The sequence below is a fragment of the Grus americana genome, chromosome 5 (assembly GCF_028858705.1).
Source record: "Grus americana isolate bGruAme1 chromosome 5, bGruAme1.mat, whole genome shotgun sequence".
In the NCBI taxonomy this organism is placed as follows: domain Eukaryota; kingdom Metazoa; phylum Chordata; class Aves; order Gruiformes; family Gruidae; genus Grus; species Grus americana.
Genome location: NC_072856.1, coordinates 67,535,297 through 67,556,450, shown reverse-complemented (window position 1 = coordinate 67,556,450; position 21,154 = coordinate 67,535,297). Strand labels below are relative to the sequence as shown.

The window sequence follows — 21,154 nt, the reverse complement described above, 5'->3', positions numbered from 1 at the left end:
TAGCAAAAAGGAGCCTGAAAGCAGACAACCACGGTTTCATGCTTATTCACCATCACATGTATCCTGTAAGCTGTGGTATGCATTATGCAGTGGTGTTTCTGCAGCTAAAGAAAGGCCACTTCTTTTCCTGGAAGAAGCTTTGGGGGCTTCTCCCAGACTTTGCTTCTGGGCTAGCAGAGCGCTGGCATGGGCATAGAGGGGCTGGGAGCCCCGTAACGGGGGGCTCAGCAGCGGTACCACCACATGGCAGGTGTGCAGCATGGGGTGCAGGTAGAAGTGATGCCTTGCCAAATTGAAGGCTCAAGTGTGGGATGTCTCCCGAGTCCTACAGATGCACAAGCACCCCAAGGAGCGAGGGCTCATGGCACGCTGCTCCCCAAGGGACTGGAGGGTACTGGGCAGCAAATGGGGCCCAGCAGCAAAATGGCCCTGGGGTAACTCTGTTCCCTGCCTTACCTACCCCAGTGCAGCAGCTGGACTTGTCCCCAGCCCTTCCCCCCATAACACTCCTACGGGCTCAGCCCTGACCCCCTTACCTGTAACCCCCCCAGGGGCTTCCCTCCAACTCTCTTACCTGTGACCATCCCCGGGGCTCAGCCCTGACCCCTTACCTGCAACCCCCCCCAAAGGGCTCAGCTGTGCCCCCCTACCCATGCTCTGTCCTCTACCCCATAACCCCCTGCACCCCAAGGAACTCAGTCGTGCCCCCCTTACCCCTAACCCCCCTCCAGGGACTCAGCCCCTGTCCTCTACCCTGTAGCCCCCTCCTCCAAGACACTCAGCCCTGTCCCCTTACCTGCAACCCCCCCGAGGGGTTCGGCTCCAGCTCCCTCCCCGCACCCCCCTCCAGGGACTCAGCCCTGAGCCCCTCAGCCATACCCCCAGGGGCCCAGCCCCTGTCCTGTGCCCCATAACCCCCCTGCCCGGGGGCCCAGCCGCGATCCCCTTACCCGTACCCCCGTACCCACCCCCCCCGGGACTCAGCCCCGGTCCCCTTCCCGTCCCCCCTCTCCCGGGGCTCGCCCCCCACCCGCAGCCGCGGGTCTCCCGGGGGACCGCCGCGTCCCCCCGTCCCGCAGCCGCTCTCCGACGGCCCGGGGAGGGCCGGGCGGCGGGAAGGAGCCGCCCCGGGGGCCGTGCCCGACCGTGCCGCACCGCCTTTCCCCTCCCTCCCTCCTCCCTCCCTCCGCCGGCGGGGGCCGCCCGCCCCCACCGGGCCAGTCGCCGCCGGCAGCCGCGGCGCAGCCCGGTGCGGTGCAGCCCGGTGCGGTGGGGAAACAGCCCATCCCGGTAACGGCGCATCCCGGTGCGGGATATCTCGATGGAGACGGAGGGTTACCGGTGCCGTAGCAGCCGGTACATCGAGAGCGGGCAGTCGGCGTTGCCCAGCTCGGTGCTATTCGCCGCCGGGTTGTTGGGCAACGTGCTGGCATTACTGCTGCTGGGCCAGCACCGGAGGCGCTCCCGGTCCCCCGGTGGTCGCCCGCCGCGGGCCTCTGCTTTCTACGTGCTGGTGAGCGGGCTGGCAGTCACCGACCTGCTGGGCAAGTGCTTGCTCAGCCCCATCGTGCTGGCAGCCTACGCCTACAACCGCAGCCTCAGCGAGCTGGGACCGGGCGGGCGCTCCGAGGGCGAACCGGGCGTCCTCTGCCAGCTCTTCGCCTTCCTCATGGCCTTCTTCGGGCTGGCCCCCACCCTGCTGCTGCTGGCCATGGCACTGGAGTGTTGGCTTTCCCTGGGACATCCCTACTTCTACCGACGGCACCTCACCCGGCGGCTGGGTGCCGTGTTGGGACCGGCGGCAGCGGGGCTCTGCGCCCTTTTCTGCGCCCTGCCGCTGCTGGGATTTGGGGTGCCCATGCAGTACTGCCCCGGCACCTGGTGCTTCATCCGTATGGCGGGCGGCGGGCCGCGCCAGCTCGGCTTCCCCGTCCTCTACGCCAGCCTGATGGGCCTGTTGGTGTTGGCCATCGGTGCCTGCAATGTGAGCAGCATGCGGCACCTTTACAGCATGGCGCGGCGGCAGCCCCACCGTGGGCCCCCCGCCACCGCCCCGCACATGGAGGAGCTCGACCACCTTGTCCTGCTGGGGCTCATGACCGCCCTCTTCACCATCTGCTCCCTGCCGCTCATCGTGAGTAACCCCGCTGGCTCCCCTCCCCGGAACAGCCCCCCACACCGCCCTCTGCCCCCGGGGTCTCAGGTGGTCACTTTGACCCCCCCGAATACCCACCACCCCGTCCCTGGGGTCGGTCATTGCATTAACCCCCCTGGAAAATAATCCCCTCTCCCTGCCACCTTCTCCCAAGGAGGCTGGATTGTTGCTTTGACCCCCTCTGAGTAGTCCCTCACCCTGTCCATGCGGGTCAAGTCATTGCCTAAAACCCCTTGGAATAGCCCCCCCATCAGCACCACTCAGTCCGGGGGGGGAGGGGGTGTCAGGTTGTTGGTTTTGCCCTTTGGAATAAACCCTGGCACCACCACCTGCTCCTGGGGACTCAGGGTATTACTTTGTCCCCCTCTGAATACTCCCCCAGGCTGTCCGCAGGGGTCAGATCCTTGTCTAAGCCCCCTTGGCATAACCCCCCTGTCACCACCACTCAGTCCCGGGGGGGGTCAGGTCATTGCTGTGGTCCCTTGGAATAAATTCTGGCACCACCACCCACTCCCGGAGGGGTTGAGGGGGGCTCATTGCTTTAGTCCCCTCTGAATAACCACCACTACCACCCTGTCCCCAAGGGTCGGGTTATTGCTTTAACTCCCTTAGAACAGACACCCCCTGTTCCGGGGGGGGGTGTGCTCCCCTCTGAATACCCACCACCACGTCCCCAGGGGTTAATTTATTGCTCTAAGCCCCATGGAATAACCCCTCATCACCACCACTCTGTGCCAGAGGTGTTGGGGGGGGGGTGTGTCACGTAATTACTTTGCCCCCCTCTGAGTGTCCCCCACCCTGCCCCAGGGCTCTGGCTGTTGCTTTAACCCCCATGGAATAACCCCCAGCACAACCACCCCATCCCGGGATGCGGGGGTTAATTCATTGCTTTAATCCCGCTGGAATAACCACAACACCACCACCCTGTCCCTGCGTTTGGTTCATTGCTTAAACCTTCTTGGAATACCCCCCCCCGCCTCCATCACCACCACCCTGTCCCAGGGAGGGTCAGATCATTGCATTGCCCGTCCCGTCCCCCGTCCCCCCCCCCGAATACGCACCAGCAGCACCATGTCCCCAGGGGTTAGTTCATTGCTCTAACCCCAATGGAATAGCCCCCCCCCATCACCACCACTCTGTCCCAGAGGTCTTACAGGGGTCGGGGAATTACTTTGCCCCCCTCTGAGTGTCCCCTACCCCACCCCAGGGTTCTGGTCGTTGCTTTAACCCCACTGGAATACCGCCACCGCCCCCCTCCCCGTCACCACCCCCCCGTTCCTCTGGGCTTGCCCCAGAGGTATTGAAGGTGCTGGGGGGGTTGGTTCATTGCTTTAGCCCCTTGAAATAACTCCCCCCCCCAGTGCCTGTTTCTGGGGGGGCTTGTTCCTTGTGTTAGACCCTTCAATAACCCCCCTATTCCCCCCCCCCGCCCCGAGGGGCTGGGTAGCTTCAGCTCCCTTTGAACCGCACTGGATTTCCCGATCTGGGGGAAATACTCCCTGAAGTCCTCCCGCTTCTTCCCCAGGGATGGGGGTCCTGCTGGTGGGGTGGGAGTGGGAGACCCCCAGCATGACAGAGCCCTTGTTGCCCCCCACCCCCCGCACCAGTACCCCATGTCCCGAGGCTGGATCCTGCAGCACCGCCTTGCCATCACCCTCTGTAGGGTGCTGCAGAGGGGGCTATCCCGAAATCAGGGTGGGAGGTGCGGGTGCTACCACTGTCCTAGATGACAACTTCCACCTCCACTCCCTGTCCCCTCTGTCACACCCTGGAGCCATATCGTGACGTGCTAGCCACCAGCAGCCCTGGCATGACTGGGCTCATACTGGTTTTGTAATAAACCCCATGAAAACCTTGTGGTCCTCAAACAAGCAAGGGCCACCGTCCGACTGCAGGCTAGATGAGTTATCCAACGGATGCCTAGTCCGATACCCATCACAGGGGGGGCAACACAAGTGGGGTGCCCCAGCCTCGGGGGCAGAGCAGCACCCACTGCCGCAGCCTGCGGAGGTTGTGATGCTCCTTTTCCTCCATGAAACAACCCCAGTCCTTGGGACCAAATCTTCAGCCCAGACCTCCTGGGCCTGCTAGGGACATGGTGCCCCTGTGCCACGACCGTCCATGACCCAGCCCCAACTGCAGGTTCAGCGTCTGCACCCCCACGACATATGCTGATTCGATGCATAAGGATATTGGGGGGTTAAAACTTTTGCTGCCCCCATGGGAATCATTTTGCTCTCAGCTTTACCCCTGTAGTGACATCTTTTTTCATTTTTCCCTATTTCTTTGTTTTTCTAACAGATCCGGGCGTACATGGGAGCCTTTGCTGCTGATTTTAACGAGAATGCTGACCTCAGTGCCCTGCGGTTTCTCTCTGTGAACTCCATCGTGGACCCCTGGGTCTTCATCATCTTCCGCACCTCCGTCTTCCGTATGTTCGTCCGCAGGGTTTGCCGGAGGCTCAATTACCGGAAAGCCACCCTGAAAGGGCCCAGCCCGGGGGAGGACGGCCAGTTCTGCCCCCTGGGCTGGCGCAGGACAGACACCCCGCAGCTCGGCTTCCCCTGAGCACGTGGGTCTTGTAGAAGCTGGCGGCTGCTGGTGAGGATGAGGAGCGAGCCTTCGGCCCCCGCGCCCCCACCCCGGAGCATCCCGAGGCAGCACGGGGCTGTCGCAGGCAGGGACAGCGTCCAGCTTGCAGCAAGGGGCGGGCGTGAAGTGTTTCTGCCCCCTCCCCGGGCTGCGTTTCGCCCCGGAGAGGAACCAGGGGGGCTCCCGGGTACCCGTGAATATTACTGAGCAGCAGCACTTTGTGGAGGGTTTGGGGAGCACGCGGCTCCAGGAAAGCAGGAGGATGTTGACGTGTGGCTTCAGGGCGGCAGGGACGCGCAGGGAGGAGAGGTGTGTGTCCCCATCAATAAAAGTGGTTCAGAGCCCTGCTCCATCGCCTCGTCCTGTGCCTCAGCCCCTTCCACACCGAGGGGGTTATCCGGGGCTGGTTTGGGGTGTCTCCAGCCTGGGTGAGGGGGGTGTGAAGGAGCCTTTGGGGGTGTGGAGACTCGGAAACTTGAGCAGCAGGTCCCGGCTGTGCCGAGGAGCCGGAGGGCAGGTGGGGTCCCTCCCTGGGATGCCCGTTGTCCCTCCCGGCAGACCCGGCATCCCCCGAGCAGGGCTGCGGTTTCTCCGCCACGGCTTGCTCTTCTCTCGAAAATTGATTCCTCCAAGGGCTAATGTTGCATTTGTGTTACTCAGATGGCTACCTGTCCTGATGTAATTATTTTAATTCGGTATTTGTGACGATCCCAAGACCTAATAAGAGCAGTAATTGAGAGAATACAGAGCCTGGGATGTATGACCTCACGGTGCAAGCATGCAAGCAAACAATCATTTTAATGAAAGATCCATTTCCCCTCAACCACACATATTAACTGGATTTAATATCTGCCTCAAGTGACCACTTAGGCCAAAAAAATTACAATGTCCAAAGTCCCGATCTGCTTAGTGTCCTTGGAGGAGACAGGGCAAATACTTCTCTCCCTCCATTTAGCTAAGCCTTGCAAGGTGTAGTCGTGTTCCTGCCAGTTCTCACGCGATATTTACTCTCGGTGTCAAATGGATTCTGTTTTTGAAGGAAGAAACTCATGCAAATCCATCTCGGGGCTTTTTGGAGGTGAGGTTGGCTCTGGCTGTTTGACCGGCCAGGCTCTCCTGGCTGGAGAAAAGGGCAGACTGGATTTGGGGATGTACTGGGGGGACCTGCGGGCTCCCTGCTCAGTGCTTCTCATTGGGGTTCTCTAAGGAGAAAGAAATGAAATGAGGGTTGGCTCGGGTATCGGTTTCACGTTACTGGCGTGTTATTGACTTGGAGATGGCTCACGTGGGACCGCAGAGTCAACAGCACCAAGTCTGCGCTGTGGCTTTCACCAGACCTGTTTCACCGCGGCAGGATGAAGGCCTGGTGAGATAATGGCTCTGCAAAACCTTGCTGTTGTCCCCTCTGGCCTGGGATCTCCTCCGACGTATGGATCCACGCACCGCTCAGGACAGACGGACCAGGCACGGCCAGGCTAGGAGCATGCAGCAACATGAGCCGTGGGCACTCAGTGTGTGGCCAGGCTGGGACAGACCATCATCTGCCCATGACCCCAGTGAGGATTCACTCCTGGAGAGCCTCCCAGGAACAGTCCCTGCCCCACGATATGTGTATTTAGAGCCCAGGGCAACCATGCTCCGTGGAAAGCAGCAATTAAAGTAAAAAATACCCAACAGGTTCTTTATTAAGGTGCATGGATATAGACTTCATCCATCCCTGAGATGATGCACACACCACGGCGTCTGACCCATCCATGGGTTTATCATCAGAGGAAAGAAATCATGGAGACACCGAATGTGGCGGGGGCTTGCAGGCTGCCGGGGTGACCCCCCTGTCCCTCCGTCATCCCCGCTCCCCGGCTGGGCTCATGCATGTCCCAGCGACCTTGACACGCTCATCTGGCTTCGGTAGCGCTTTTAATCGGTGTTCTGCCCTTACTGGTGTCCTACCTGGTCTGGGAGCAGACTTGGAGTCTCCAGCTGGCCACCGCTGCCTCCGGGCGAGCCAAGCTCCGGCTGCAGCCAACAAGGTTTGCACTTGGGGCTGAACGCCAGGCTGCCCTCCGAGCAGATAAATCACTCCTTGGCATGTTCCTGGGGCCCGGGATTGCCGTATCGCCGTCCTCTCCAGAGATGGCAGCACGTCCCCAGCCAGAGCTGGGCTCCCAGCCGGCCTGAGCACGCTGGGCACAGCCGCTCCAAGGAGCGGGCTGCCGCTCTCCACCCCAAGTTGCTCCCTTGGGCGCCCCATGTTTTAATGCCCAAACACATTTGGTTTGGGGCTTCAAGAGTTACGTGAAAGCTCAGAGCCCCTTGCTATTACTGGGCTTGGAAAAAATGAAAATAAAAAATAAAAAAAACCCTGCAACATGCAGGGATTTAGTTGTAAATGTTGTTAAACAGGAATTATAAAAGCCCAGAGGCTCAGGGCTCTCCAGCCAAATGCTGAGGAGGTGAGAGCTGCTGCGCGAGCCCTTCCCAGTCGCATCCTCCTCCCAGGCTCCTTGCACTGCTCAGTCGTTCCCTGCGGGCCCCCTCCGCACCAGCTTGCTCCTGTGCCAGCGATCCTCAAAGGGACGGACCTAATGCTTAATGGAGGCAATAAAGAGACGCCGCTCGGCTCGAGGCTGTGGCTCACACCAACAGTGCTCTTTTTGGAACTGTTGCACCACGCCTGGTGCCCTCCAGCACCGCTGGCTGCCCTGTCCCACGCTCATGTGTCACTGTGTGTCACCAGCATCACCTAACCCTGCATCCCGCTCCTTCCCTGGACTTAAATCAAGCACCGTCTTTTTTTTTTTTTTTTTTCTTTCTTCCAGCTTATGAAATCCAGGCACAACTTCACACATGCTCATTTCCCAGCAAACTGTTTAGTTCTTGCAAAGAGCTCTTTTTTTTTTTTTTTTTTTTTTAATTGTCTGCCTGCATTTTTCAGCCATTCTGGAAGCAGGAAGGCGCGTGCCTGGGCAGGCAGCAGCGCCGGGGCTGCCAGGCACCCGAGCCAGGGCACTCAGCCTGGGGTGCTGTAAGACACAACCAGCCGGTGAGCGGTTTGATTTCTTTAACCCATGCACCCAGGTGTTTGCACAGGACGACAAGCCAAGGCACCGAAACTCGAACCTGCCGTGCTGGTGCTCAGCCCTGCTTTTTTGGGGGGGGGAGTAAGTGAGGCTGCTGGCAGCACGGGTGCATGAGATAAGGGATGGGCTGGGAAGGCTTTGGAAGAAAAATGATGTCTGGATTTGCTGAAGGCAAGTCAGATGGGATTTTGGTTTAAAAGGGCTGAAATCCATCCATGCTGTCCATCCCTCCACGCACAGGAGGGCTGGTCTCCTCCCTGCCTGTGGTGCCAAAGCTGTCCTTGAAAACCCACCAAGGATGGAGCAGGATCCCAGCGCTCTCCCAAACCATAGGCAGCAAACTCCAGAGGCTGAGTTCTCTTGGCTGCAGGGTTTATATGAAATTCATGCAGATTTCCTACAAGCCCAGAGTTTTTTCTTCAAGTGGGCCAACCCTGGAAATCTTCTTTTAGGGAAAACAATGCCAACGACCCTTGGGAGGACATATGGTCCTTGTTAGAGGCAAGACACCTGAGATAAACATGGAAGCAAAAGGAAGAAAACAAGCACTTCCCAAGAAACGGACAGATTGTACCAAGTGGCATGTTCCTGGTTTTGAGCTCAGAAGGGGGAAAAAAAACCCAAAAGCTAAGCAATTTCCCTATTATTGCAAAAATATCCCATCAGAGGCGATTGTTGGTTGAGAAGCCCGAAGCCCCAAATGGGTATTTAAGGCTCCATTAGCTGCCAGGAAAATGAGCTCCAGAAGATGCCAAAACCCCTTCCTGAGCTGTGACACAAAACACCAGAAAGGAGTGGGAGGCTGAGAAAAGCCTTGGAGCAACCACCCTACGGGGTGCCTTCTGCTCGGAAAAGGTCTCCAGGCAAGCAGACTGCAGCCTCCGGAAGCTGCTTGGATGGATCAGGCCAGGATTTGGCCTCAGCTCCGTTTTTTTAACCTGATTTTTGTGGATACCACAGAGGGCTGAACGTGCCAGGGTCCCATCCAGCCCTTGGGAAGCCAACAGGATCGTTCCCACCATCAGATGTGTCCACATGCTTTGGTGCTCTGCTGGATCAGGTTCCGCAAGGCTGGGAGGGGAGTTAAAAGAAGTCCTGAGATGTACGTTTTTCTTGCCCACCTGCGTGGAGGGTTAGTCTGAGAGAGCTGAAACACCTTCCCCTCCATCACACCCATCGCTTTGGCCATGGGAACGGGGAGGGCTGAGGCTGCGGATGCCTTGCCACTGGCAAGGTGACTGCACGTCCTCGGTGTCGTGCTGAAGAAGCCTCTGAACCGTGTGACGAACGAAACCAAAGCAAGGAATAGGAACAAGCCTGTCGGAAATGGAGGTGCTGTCACAAACCACAGCTCACCCGGCCCTGGAGTTTGCTGTATACTGTATTTCCTTTACGAAGTTCCTGTTACAAAATCAAGGTTTTAAAAATAACAGCCAAAATACACTTGTAGCAGCAACCTGCCGTGTCCATGCTGGAGTCGATGAATGCTGCATCGTTTCACTGGGATTTGGGGGGACCGGAGCACCTTGCGAGGACAGTTTCCCATTAGATCATGGATGAAGGGCTGTACCTGAGCCCTGCCTGACCCCCAGCTGATCCCAGCTCGGAGGCCAAGAGCAAAGGATTCGCTCTCAGCGAGGTGGGGAGAAGATCTGGGTCATGACTGGGGAAATACTATGCAACGGCGAGAGCTTCCTGTGCCATCCGGCAAGCCCGAAGCCCCAACAGAAGGAGGTTTCCTGGAGCTGGCATTTGGGGCAGATAAGCTGCGCTCAGCCAGGCTTGCAATGGGAAAGGGGGTTCCCTCTCTCTGATGTGTGTGTGTCCCCCCCAGTCATGACCAGACATGCAGGCTGCACTCCTATAGGGAACTCTGATGTCATATGGGAGAGGGGGGCAATGGGGACATGGTGGGGGGCTGGCCAGGGGTCACCGTGTTCTGTCAGTGCTCTCGGGCCATGGGCACCCACCTGCACAGCCGAGGCTCAGCTGCAGCTCCCCGGTAGCCCGCCCTGCACCAGGCTGGTGGAGATGACACCGGGGCTCATCACGCCTTGGGGTCCTCGGAACCGGGGCTCATCGTGCCTCTGCATCCTCGGACCGGCGCTGGGGTTCGCTGCCCCCCCCCAAGGGCTCCCGGAGCAGCACCGGCACTGGGGCTCGACGTGAACCCAGCTCTCCCACACCGGCATCGGGGTCCCGGATCGGCACTGGCTCTTGCTGTGCCTCTCGGGGATCCCGGATCGGCATCAGGGCTACCCCGGCACCGGGGCTCCTGGAGCAGCACCGGGACTCTCGGACCGGACCAAGGCTGGCTGTGAGCCCGGGGCTCCCTGCCTGCCACCCAGGCTCGCCATGCCCGGGGGCTCCCAGCCCGGCACCGGGGCTAAGCCAGCGTTCCCGGAGCAGCAGCGGGACTCCCGAACGGCCACGGGGGCCGGCTTGGTACCGGAACTCTCGGACCGGCACCGGGGCTGGCCGTACGAAGGGCTCCCGGACCGGCCCCGGGACTCGCCATGCCTCGGGGCTCCCGGAGCAGCACCGGCGCTCCCGGCCCGGTACCGGTACTCTCAGCCCGGGCGGGTGCTGGCCGTAAGCGGGGCTCCCGTCCCGTCCCCGGGGCTAGCGCGGCGTCGGGGTTCCCGCAGCAGCCCCGGGGCTCCCCGTCCCGGTGCCGGGGTCATCCGTGCGAGGGGGGGGGGGGCCGGGGGGCGGCCCGGGGGCCCCGGCGCGGTGCGGGGCGGGCTCGGGGGCGGCGGGCGGGGCGGGAGGGGCGGGGGGGGGGGGGGGAAGGCAGCGCGGGAGGGCGGTGCCAGCGGGGCCGGCGGCGGGCGGTGGCGGCGGCTCAGTCGTGCGGCGGCGGCGGGATGAACGGGACGGGCCAGAAGCAGTGCGGGCTGGACGGGGTGCTGCCGCCCGGGGCCCACCCGCTGGTCAGCGCCATCATGTTCTCGGCCGGGCTCCTGGGCAACCTCCTGGCCCTGGGGCTGCTGCTGCGCTGCCGCCGCGGCCCCCGCGCCCACCCGCCCTCCCTCTTCCACGTCCTGGTGTTGGCCCTGGTGGTCACCGACCTGCTGGGCACCTGCTCCGTCAGCCCCTTCGTCCTGGCCTCCTATCACCGCAACCGTACCCTGAACGCCCTGGACCAAGGAAGACACATCTGTCTCTACTTCGGTTTCGCCATGAGCTTCTTCGGTCTCGCCACCATGCTCATCCTCTTCGCCATGGCGCTGGAGCGATGCCTGGCCCTGGGGCGGCCGTACTTCTACGAGCGCTTTCTCAGCCCCCGCACGGGCTTGGTTGCCCTGCCTGCCATCTACACCTTCTCCGCGGCCTTCTGCTCCTTGCCGCTGGTGGGCTTCGGGCAGTACGTGCAGTATTGCCCCGGCACCTGGTGCTTCATCCAGATGCACCTGAACTACTTCCAGCACAATGGCAGCACGGAGGTGTCGGAGTTGGATGTCACCTTCTCGCTGCTCTATGCCACTCTGCTCCTCTTCCTCATCCTCTCCGTGCTGCTCTGCAACCTCAGCGTCATCGCCAACCTGGCCCGGATGCACCGCCGCGGGCAGAAGACCCGCCGGCTGGCCACACTCGAGCAGCCCCGGACGGCCAGCGGCTGTGGCCGGCGCATGTTCTCCATGGCCGAAGAGATTGACCATCTCCTTCTCCTCTCCATCATGACCATCACCTTCGTCATCTGCTCCCTGCCATTCACGGTGAGTGCAACCACCTCTCCCCTGGGGTGAGGTCCCTCTCCCTAGCACCCCTGTTTCTCTCCCTCCCTTTATAAGGCTCCCCCACACTCCACTGCCCAGACCTCAAGGGCTGAGGTCAAAGTTTATCTCCTCCTGAAGCCTGGGAGACACCAGCTCTGCCACAAGCTCTAGGCAGTTTGCACATCCCTTGGGGAACTGGGGGAACCACTCCCCATATCCCCAGTGCCAGAGGAAGGATGGGGTGGCAGGAGAATGGGGTGGCAGGACAATAGGGTGGCAGGAGGATGGGGTGGCAGGAGCAGAGGTGCTCTCCCGTCCCACAGAGGCTCCGAGGCCAGGCAGCACGGCCCAGGCGGGGTCCGGGGTAGGGGTCCCCTGGACTACATGGCGTCACTGCGGTTCATAGAACCATAGAATCTTTAAGGTTGGAGAAGACCTCTAAGTCCATCAGTCCGTCCTGGGAGCCGGGCACTCGTGGTGGAGGTGTGAGGGGTGGCAGAGCAATAAATTAGACATCCAAAGATGGGGATGAAAGAGATGCTGCTGGGCTGGAGACAGTGGGTATCTGTGCTGTTGGGCAGAGTTATCCCAGAGGGAAGGATGGAGCTGGAGATGCGGGCAGGCAGCACCGACCTCACCCATAGATTGAGGGTGTGCCCACTCCTCTACAACGCGGGGGTGTGGGCACGGAGATAAATGATCGCTGGGAATGGAGATCTGGCACATGGGCCACAGCATCCCTTGTCCCAAGGGTCATGCCCACATCCTGTGCGCTGTCTGTGCGTGAGGCTTCCAGCAGAAATACAAGATCGAAACACCGCAGTCAAGTGAGGAAGGGGAGAGAGCGGGTGCCCTGACTCTGCCCCAGGCTCTCCCCACCAAAGGGCTGCTTTTCATCCATCCGAGCCATATTACACCAGCAGCATCGTGGACCCCAGAGCACCTCGAGCCGCTCCTGTCCCCTGCCCATGTGTGTGAGCCTACTGCTGCGGGAGGTTATTTTGTTCCCATTAGAAGCAAGCTCCACCAAGGTTGGGAGCGCAGCCAGTGCTAATTTTGTGCTCACAAAGTTAAATAGATGCTACCTTCCCTTTGTGCGCCCTTTCTTTTCCCAAGGGTAAAGAAAATAACCACAGGCTGTAGCCGAGCCAGGCTGCCTGGGTTTTAAGACAGAGAAAAGACAAAGTAATAATGTCCAGACGCTCGCAAGCATCCCGGGAACCAGACTCAACATCCTGAGAGACACTTCAGCTCCCGTCAATAGGTCTACACATGATGGGTGGCTCTCCCCAAGTCCTAAAAAAGCCCGGGTTTGGGTGCCGTGGTCGTTATGAAGTGGGACTCCTTGGTGGGGACACGTGGGCAGGGCACTACGGGTCTGCTGGGGGCACATGGGATGGGAAAGTGCCGCTGGTGGGGATCCCATGGGTGCTGTGGTAGTCGATATAGTCTTATCCAGAAGCACAGCTGGCTTTTCTTTTCCCATTGCCCAGCTCCCATGTGGGGTTGTGTTTGGGCTGTGTTTTGGCAGAGTCTCAAACCGAGCTCCCGAACACTGCCGTTGCCTCCTTGGTGCGACGCTTTTTCTTCTGGCTGCCCACAGCAGCCACCCTGTGAGGAGCAGCCCAGGACATGAACCCAGAGACCATCGGGCCGCAGCACCGCAAAATCCTCCACCACAAAGCCCCAAGCCCAGGGAAACCCTCAGAAGTGACGCGCTCTCGGCAGCCCCAGGGACCAGCTGATCCGTGGCCACCTCGTGCCCTGGGATGCACCATCCCTGGGTGGTACCCAACAGGTCCCAGCTGGAGGAGGGATGCTCACATCTCCTGTGCCCCCAGCTCCCGTCCCCATTTGAGCATTCCCTGTCCCCCAAAGTGAGGGGGTGGTGATTTGACCCGTATGAGTAAGAAATGCTGAGTCACCCTTCCAGGAAGCCCCGTCAGCTGCTATGAGTCGGCACGTTGCAGGAAGGACCAGAGCGGTCCAGCACCCCTCATCCTCTCCATCTTGCACATTTATTTGTCCCGCATGGTTTTCAAGGTGAGACCCACCACTTCCTCAAGCAACTGCTGGCTTAATTAGCAAAGCCTCGCTGCGTGCCGATAGCAGAGCACAGGCCTGGCTTTCGTTAGCAAGAAGTTTATTTAAACCGGTGGAGGCAGAAAATGTGCTGTGACAGCCCAAGTCTCCCCAAGAAGCTGCCCAGGGGCTGGAGCCTGGAAGCCCAGACCCGGCGTTATTTCTCCCCACCGTGTTTTGCAGATCTGCGCCTACGTGAACCAGTTCAGCAAGGGAGCTGCCTCCGACTGGGACCTCCTAGCTCTGAGGTTTCTCTCTGTTAATTCCATCGTTGATCCTTGGGTCTTCGCCATCCTGAGGCCACCGATCCTGAGGTTCATGCGCTCCGTGCTGTGCTGCCAGGTGACCCCCGCGAGCCAGGACAGACGGACTCCGTCCCCCGCAAAGACAAAACTGGCAGTACGCCTGGACCCCTGTGGGCAGTAGATCCATCAGCCATTCCAGAAAACATCTGCCAGGTGAAGCACAGCCCTGGCAGATGTTAACAAAGCCTTAAGGCTCATAAAGAGACGTACCTGCTGCAGGGTGGGTCAAGTATGGGTGGCCCGGCCAGGTGTCACCACGTGTCTGGGAAGCCCCTGGCAAGCCAGTGCGGTCTCTCACAGGGCAAAAAATACAGTGGGACAAGATTGGAAGGGCTGATCAGTACCTGGATATCGCTGTCGCCCTTAGATGGAGCTGCTCCCACCCGGCGGAGGGTGCAGGCTGTGTTTGGCCATGTTGTGGGAGGGTCGGGGGGGGGTGAAGATATTACACTACCGCTGTGGGGGCCGTGTTGGGGAGCAGAGCTTCCTGCTGCTGTGCTTCCCAGCAAGGTTCCCACGGTCGTTTTGGGCGGAAGGCAGTGTGCAGACAGGGGTACGGGTCCTGGAGGGGGGGCTGGGCAGCCACCGTCGCTAAAAGTACCAGTCTGTGCCCCCAGGTCCCCAGGGACTGGGTAGGACAGGAAGGGAGCAGTGTATCCCTAAATATTCCCCTTTATTTGGTAGGCTGGTTGCCTAAAGAAATGCACTTTATCAGGTCTGTGTGCGTGTGTCTGTCTGTATGTTGCCCACCCCCAGAGATTTTAGGCTCCTGTGGGTGCCAGCCCAGCACGTCTGAGGGGCACCGGGGCAGAAAAAAGCCAAATTGTGGCATTTTCCTTGCGCTGAGATGACCAGAGGAGCGGTGAGACCCCTCCTGAGCACCCGTTTGCAGTTGTCTTCACCTCGTTGTTTGTGCAGGAGCCAACAAGGGGAATAAACCTGGACTTGCGCAAAGCATTTGACAGTGTCCCGCACGACATCCTTGACTCTAAATTGGAGGGACACAGACTTGATGGATGGACCACTCAGTGGATAAGGAATTGGCTGGCTGGTTGCACTCAAAAGGTTGTGGTCAACGACTCTATGTCCAGTGGAGATCAGTGATGAGTGGCATTCCTCAGGGGTCAGTGCTGGGACCGGCGCTGTTTAACATCTTTGTCAGCAACGTGGACAGTGAGATCCGAGTGCACCCTCAGCAAGTTTGCTGACAACATTGAGCTGAGTGGTGCAGTCGACACGCCGGAGGGAAGGGATGCCATCCAGAGGGACCTTGACAGGCTGGAGAGGTGGATCCATGTGAACCGCATGAAGTTCAACAAGGCCAAGTGCAAGGTCCTGCACATGGGTCAGGGCAATCCCAAGCACAACGACAGGCTGGGCAGAGAATGGATGGAGAGCAGCCCTGAGGAGAAGGACTTGGGGGTGTTGATTGATGAGAAGCTCAACATGACCCAGCAATGTGCGCTGGCAGCCCAGAAAGCCACCCGTGTCCTGGGCTGCGTGTCCAGCAGCGTGACCAGCAGGTCGAGGGAGGGGATTCTGCCCCTCTGCTCTGCTCTGCTGAGACCCCCCTGCAGCACTGCATCCAGCTCGGGGGTCCCCAGGACAAGAAGGACATGGAGCTGTTGGAGAGAGTCCAGAGGAGGCCACGGAGATGATCCGAGGGCTGGAGCACCTCTGCTATGGAGACAGGCTGAGAGAGTTGGGCTGGTTCAGCCTGGAGAAGAGAAGGCTCCGGGGAGACCTTAGAGCCCCTTCCAGTCCCTGCAGGGGCTCCAGGAAAGCTGGAGAGGGACTGGTGACAAGGGCAGGGAGGGACAGGCCAAGGGGAATGGCCTGAAGCTGCAGGAGGGGAGATGGAGATGAGATGTGAGGCAGAAATCCTTCCCTGTGAGGGTGCTGAGGCCCTGGCACAGGGTGCCCAGAGAAGCTGTGGCTGCCCCTGGCTCCCTGGCAGTGTTCAAGGCCAGGTTGGATGGGGCTTTGGGCAACCTGGGCTAGTGGAGGGTGTCCCTGCCCATGGCAGGGGTGGGACTGGATGGGCTGTGAGGTCCCTTCCAACCCAAACCATTCTATGCGTCTACGAGTCTATAATGAAGAGCCCAACCAGGGAATGGGAGGTTCCGCTCACAGCCGTGTGCTTTACCCACATGCAGGGTGATGCTGATGATGGGTTTTGGGTTGGCACAGAGGAGGGCTTGTCGTCCTGAGCCTTTGCTCATCCTCCCGCCTGCCTGGGAAAAACCCGCTCAGGGGCATCTCTTCTCTAGAGATTTTATTTGAAAAAACCAACCCCAAACCAAGAAAACAAAAAAAAGAAATCCACAAAGTGCAGAAACATCCAGGTCATCAATCCCGTCCCATCAGGTAGCATCCTTCAGTGCCACTGTTTTGTTTTGCGGGATGCGCCTGTTGCTCTTCGGGTCTCCGGGTTGGTCCCCACTGGGCGAAGGAGCATCCGACCCCACGGGCGAGCTGGGTTTATCCCGAGGCCGTCGCTGCCGTTAGGGGGTTGCTGGGGTGGCTCGTGGCTCCTGTTCATGCAGCATCCGACAAACGCAGTGTCGTTGTGCTATTGCGAGTAGGGCGTCTCGTCGTCTGTTTGAGAGCTACAGCTCTGCTCGGAAAGCCCAAAGGTGCCGAGATTTGGGGCTTTTCTGCAATACAGTAGTTGAGATGATGTAAAGTTAAATATTATTATTTAAATAATAAATATCTCTCAAAGGAGCCTGCTGAGTCGCGTGTGGATTTGTGCTGAAGATGCACCTCAGGGTAGATCTGGCTCCCAGAGGAAATGTGTCACATGCCTGGAGCATCAGTGGGACGAAGCCTCAGGGAGGGGGGAGAGAGGGCAGGAGGTGGGGGCTGGGAGGGGAAACGTGTGCCTCCAGTTTCCTAAAAAGTGAAAATAAACTGTGTTTTATAGATGTGTGATGACAGTTTTGCCTTACCTCTGCAACCTGGCCCCTGAGCTACAGAAATACCCCCACCTCTGAGCTCTTCCCTAAAACTTGTATATCCTGAAGCCAGGGAGAGGCAGACAAAGCTCCTACCTGTTATCAAAATACACACACAAAAAAATACCCAACCTAAAAAAAAAAAAAAAGGCAGAATTTATGTCACTTTTTGTCAGGCAGCCAATATCCACAGGAAGTTTACTGGCCTCCGAAATGCGTGTGGGCAGATGTCAGGCATGGGCTGCTATTGCTCAAGCCCTGCCGATGGGTTTCTGGCAGCGCCCTGCGGCTGGGGGGTTTCGAGGAGGGGGGGGAAATTTTGGGGGACGGTTTCGGGGGGGAGGATTGCAGATGTGCCCTGCACACAGCGCTGCAGCTGAGGTGCTCCCCACGCTGTCACGTAACTCGTGCAATTAAAGTCATTAACCCTGTTGCTGAGCCCTGGCTGTCCGGATTTGGCAGGCTCCCACCCGCCGCTCGGAGGTGATGGTCACCCCCTCCCCAATTATTTCCCCATCCGTGCATACCACAGCAGCAGCAAAGACACTTTCTGGGTTCAGGGCTTGTGCACCCCATTGTGTCTCAGTGGGTGCTTGGCTTGAAAAGCAGCCAAAAGCTTTGAGAAGAGCAGTGGGTCCATGCGTTTTATTTGTCCAGATGGTTGCGACCTGGTTGCTTGTGCTGGAATTTTGGGACCAGCTGCCTAATCCTCTTCTAAGCCAGAGGGAAAGGCTGCCTGGCGTGCAAAAGATGGAAAGAAAAGAAAAAAAAAAAACACCCCAAAACATCACGTTGGAAGTGGCAGAGGGGTCACATCCAGCCTGCTGAGCTGTGTGACAGCGGTGCGAAGGGGACCCAGGGCCATCCATGGCAGCACAGGGGAACAACCTGAAAGCGGGATGCTCCTGGTGGCTCTCACTCCGAGGATCTGCTCCCACCGCCTGCCAGCTTGGCTGCTGACCACTAATTGCTGGCTGCTTGTTTTTTTGGGAGTTTTATGGCTCCTCATCAGGAAACGCGGGGCTGGGTACAACCTCCCAGCATCCATCCCACTGGGTTCTGCTTTTCCCCGGGTAATGCTGCAGCAGAGTCACTCTGATGCGAGGTGTCCCCAGTAAGGGACAGCAATCCTGACAAGTGGGGTCATGGAAATGATTTGGCTGAAATTTAATGCGAAAATAAAGAAGAGAAATTGGTTATGAGATAGGGAGAGGCTTAGTGCATGCAAGGAGAGGAATCCCCCCCCACCCGAGACCCGAGTCCCTTTGCTGTGGTGCACCCTGCAGAGATGGGTCCCTCACCCGGAGATGCTGTGGGGCACCGCTCTGCTCCGGGACTGCTTTCCACACCACTCCTCGGGGAGGGATGGGGCATCAGCCTCGCCGAGTGGGGGGTCCCGGTTGGGTCCCAACCTCTGAGCCCACTGGCCATGGGTTACCCCAGCTGCTGCCACCTCCTGAGCCCAGAAAATGAAAAAAAAAAAAAAAAAAAAGCAATCAGCCCTCCTGATTTTCAGACAAAAACCAGGCCTTAATTAGAGCTCTGCAAAGACAAGAAGGGCCATGAATCTCTGCATCCTGAGCCATGAGCCTGCACAAAACCCTGCTTTTATTAGCATCACACAGGAGCTATTACGAAAGCCGAATTAATTTGGCTCTCTTCGGCTCAATCGACGTCTGCTCAGCTTAAACGCAAGATGCCAAAGTCTAATTTCATTCTTTGCGCTGACCCTTAATGATTTTTTATTTCCATGTCGTGGAGCAGAGCCGGAGACGTGCTAGCGCAAGGAACTGCCAGGCGGGTCTTTACGTTTGCATTTCCGTCTGGAAATCAAGCTGCCAAAGAGGAGAGAGGAAAAAATCACCCCTTGGGGACAAGGGATGGCATCACCTGCCCACCAGACTTCTTAAAAATGGAGAGAGACTTTCCACAGCTGCTGGAGGGAGCTGGGAGCTGCGGGATCCAGGGGATCGGGACATTCCCTGTCGGCTGGAACAGCCCGGGGGTGGCTCCGAGTTGCTCCCCATGGCAGCGGGGAGGCCAGTGTCCGCCTCTCCTTCTGGGCTGTCTCCCTTAAAAAGAAAAAACATGAAGGGTCCAGGCAGTGGGGCATGGTTTGGGTGGGAAATGATGGTGATGCAATGCAGCGTTTTTGGGAAAATGGGCATTTTTGGTGAGTAGAGAAGAAGGGAGGGGAGCTTCCCTCTTGCTCGCTCCTTTTCTGGCTTGTTTGGACCATCTCTTCCTGATCTGTGTGCTGTCAGCAAGGAGCCAGCCCTCGTTTTTCAGCTGTTTTGCCCTCTTGGCTGAGCCCCAGTGCTTCAGCCGCGGCTCTGCCGGGGATCACGAAAGCCCCGCGACCCCATTCACGGGGGGGGGTGTCAGCAAACGTGGGCGACGTTTAGGGACAGCCTGCAAAGGTGGGTGACATGCCGTGCTGCGTGCCAAGGCCACGGGCATCCCTCCGGAGCGTCTCTGGGATTGCGGGTCCGGTCTTTCGGGAGGCTGGAAGGAAAGCAGAGCCCCGGGAAGAAGGGGAGAGCCAGGCGGGAGGCAGCTGCCCTGCCGAGACGGCCGCGTTTCTGGGCAGAGGGCTGGCAGCGAGCCCATCTCCCCGGGCTCCGGGAGGGTGTGTGGAGCGATAGCTATTAAACTGGATTAAATGAATTAGGCAAGGAAGTGACTTAAAGGAAGATGGCATGGCTGGGCTCCCAAAGCAGCTTTGCAGTGGTGCCAGGGCTTACCTTGGCATCAGATGTTGGAGCTGATGGCAATTCCCCACGGCTTGAGAGCAGGGAAGAGAAAGATTTGGCTTTACCGTAGCTACCTTCTGCTTTTGCAGCTGGTTTCAGACCTCTCCATCCCTGCTTATTAACACAAAACCTTTCCAGCTCCTCTGGGTCCCTCAGGTCACCCCACGTCTCCCATTTTCCTGGATTCACTGGGTCCCTTTTTGGTCACTGGGGACTAATGCCAAGCACTGTCCTGCTGCAGCATCCCCAGAGGGGAGTGCTTGCAATTTAAATCAGGCTGTATTTTACCTTACAATCCAGTAAACAAGGCTATCAGCCCTCCTCGGGAAGGCTGTGGGGATACCCCAAACATCCAAAGTTTAAAATCAGAGCCCGCTGCCCAACACCAAGACCCAGAACGAGTAATTCGTGCCCCGTCCCCTGTCATTACCACAGCAGGGTTACCAGGCCTGGGAAGCAGCAGGGCTGGAGCAGGATTACTTCTCTGCAGCCACATTTTCAAGATTTTTTTTTTTTTTTTTTGCAAAGTATGAATAATAATAAAAAAATTCATTCTGGCTTTTTGGTTCAGTGTTGCAGGGGGGTGAAAGTCTCATCTGAGTTTTCCACAAAGCTGGTCGAATTGCTGTTATTTTGGCTGCTCGAGGGTTTCCGGCACGCTCCCGGGTCTCTGTCCCTCCCCGGTACCTGGCTGCGGCTGCAGGAGCTGATGCATAAGGGAGGAATGTGGGACGGAGGTGCAGCCCTGCCGCTGCCAAAAGCTCCTGCGGGCTTGTTTCTTCCCGCAGCCGGATCCAGGTGTCCCGAGAGGAGAGCCGGAGGATGCCAGGGATGGTGCTGAGCCTCGGGATGGCAAGGGCAGCCATGCATCCCCGTTGGCCCCTGAGCCATCCTGAAGCCCAAAGGCACATGCAGAGGAAGGGCTGGAGCAGAGCCCCTCCAGGGTCCTTCCTCTCCGGCTGGGGGACGTGCTGCTGCGGGAAAACCAACCAAGGGGACAACCGACGCGCTGGGAAAAATCCAGCCCGAGCTCGGAGATGATCTACGACTGATTGAAAACACGAGGAGGGAAAGTTTTACAAACCCAACTGGGATGTGGAGCTAAAAATACAGCTGCCGTGGCTAGGCGGGGGAGCGAGACATCCAAGGCCACCGCTTGTTTGTTTGCTGCGGCGATGTGCACGCATGGCGGGCCTGGCACTCGCCCCCAGAGAAAGTCCTCTCCCTTAAAAGCATCCAGATGGGGCATGTGATAACATAAATTCTCCCTTGCCGCTCTTTATACCCCCGATGCGCGCTGCAGGGAGAGACGTCGCCTTTCCCCGAGCGGGAGAAGCCGGTGGCGAGGGCTGGACCACGCTTCCCCGATGCTCACGGGCTTTGCCGTGGGGGCGAAGGCACCATGAGAGGTTTGAAAGGGGCACATCGCGTTCTTACTCAAAAGCCCGAGGTGGGCACGTGTTTGGGGAGGCTCCTGAAGTCGCAAGGGTTTCTCATGCCGAGCTGCTTTT

The 21,154-nt window shown here is 58.7% G+C and overlaps 2 protein-coding genes across 2 annotated transcripts; both read left to right on the top strand.

Moving 5' to 3' along the window:
* Positions 1 to 1,198: 1,198 nt before the first annotated feature.
* Positions 1,199 to 5,096, top strand: PTGDR (prostaglandin D2 receptor). Its single transcript, XM_054827273.1, has 2 exons — positions 1,199 to 2,134; positions 4,457 to 5,096. Exons 1-2 carry the CDS (start codon positions 1,322 to 1,324, stop codon positions 4,721 to 4,723), a joined length of 1,080 nt encoding a protein of 359 aa, XP_054683248.1. The 5' UTR covers positions 1,199 to 1,321; the 3' UTR covers positions 4,724 to 5,096.
* A 5,568-nt stretch (positions 5,097 to 10,664) lies between these two features.
* Positions 10,665 to 16,737, top strand: PTGER2 (prostaglandin E receptor 2). The gene is made up of 2 exons (XM_054828616.1): positions 10,665 to 11,546; positions 13,812 to 16,737. The coding sequence occupies exons 1-2, from the start codon at positions 10,695 to 10,697 to the stop codon at positions 14,052 to 14,054; spliced, it is 1,095 nt and encodes a 364-aa protein (XP_054684591.1). The 5' UTR covers positions 10,665 to 10,694; the 3' UTR covers positions 14,055 to 16,737.
* The last annotated feature ends 4,417 nt before the right edge of the window (positions 16,738 to 21,154 follow it).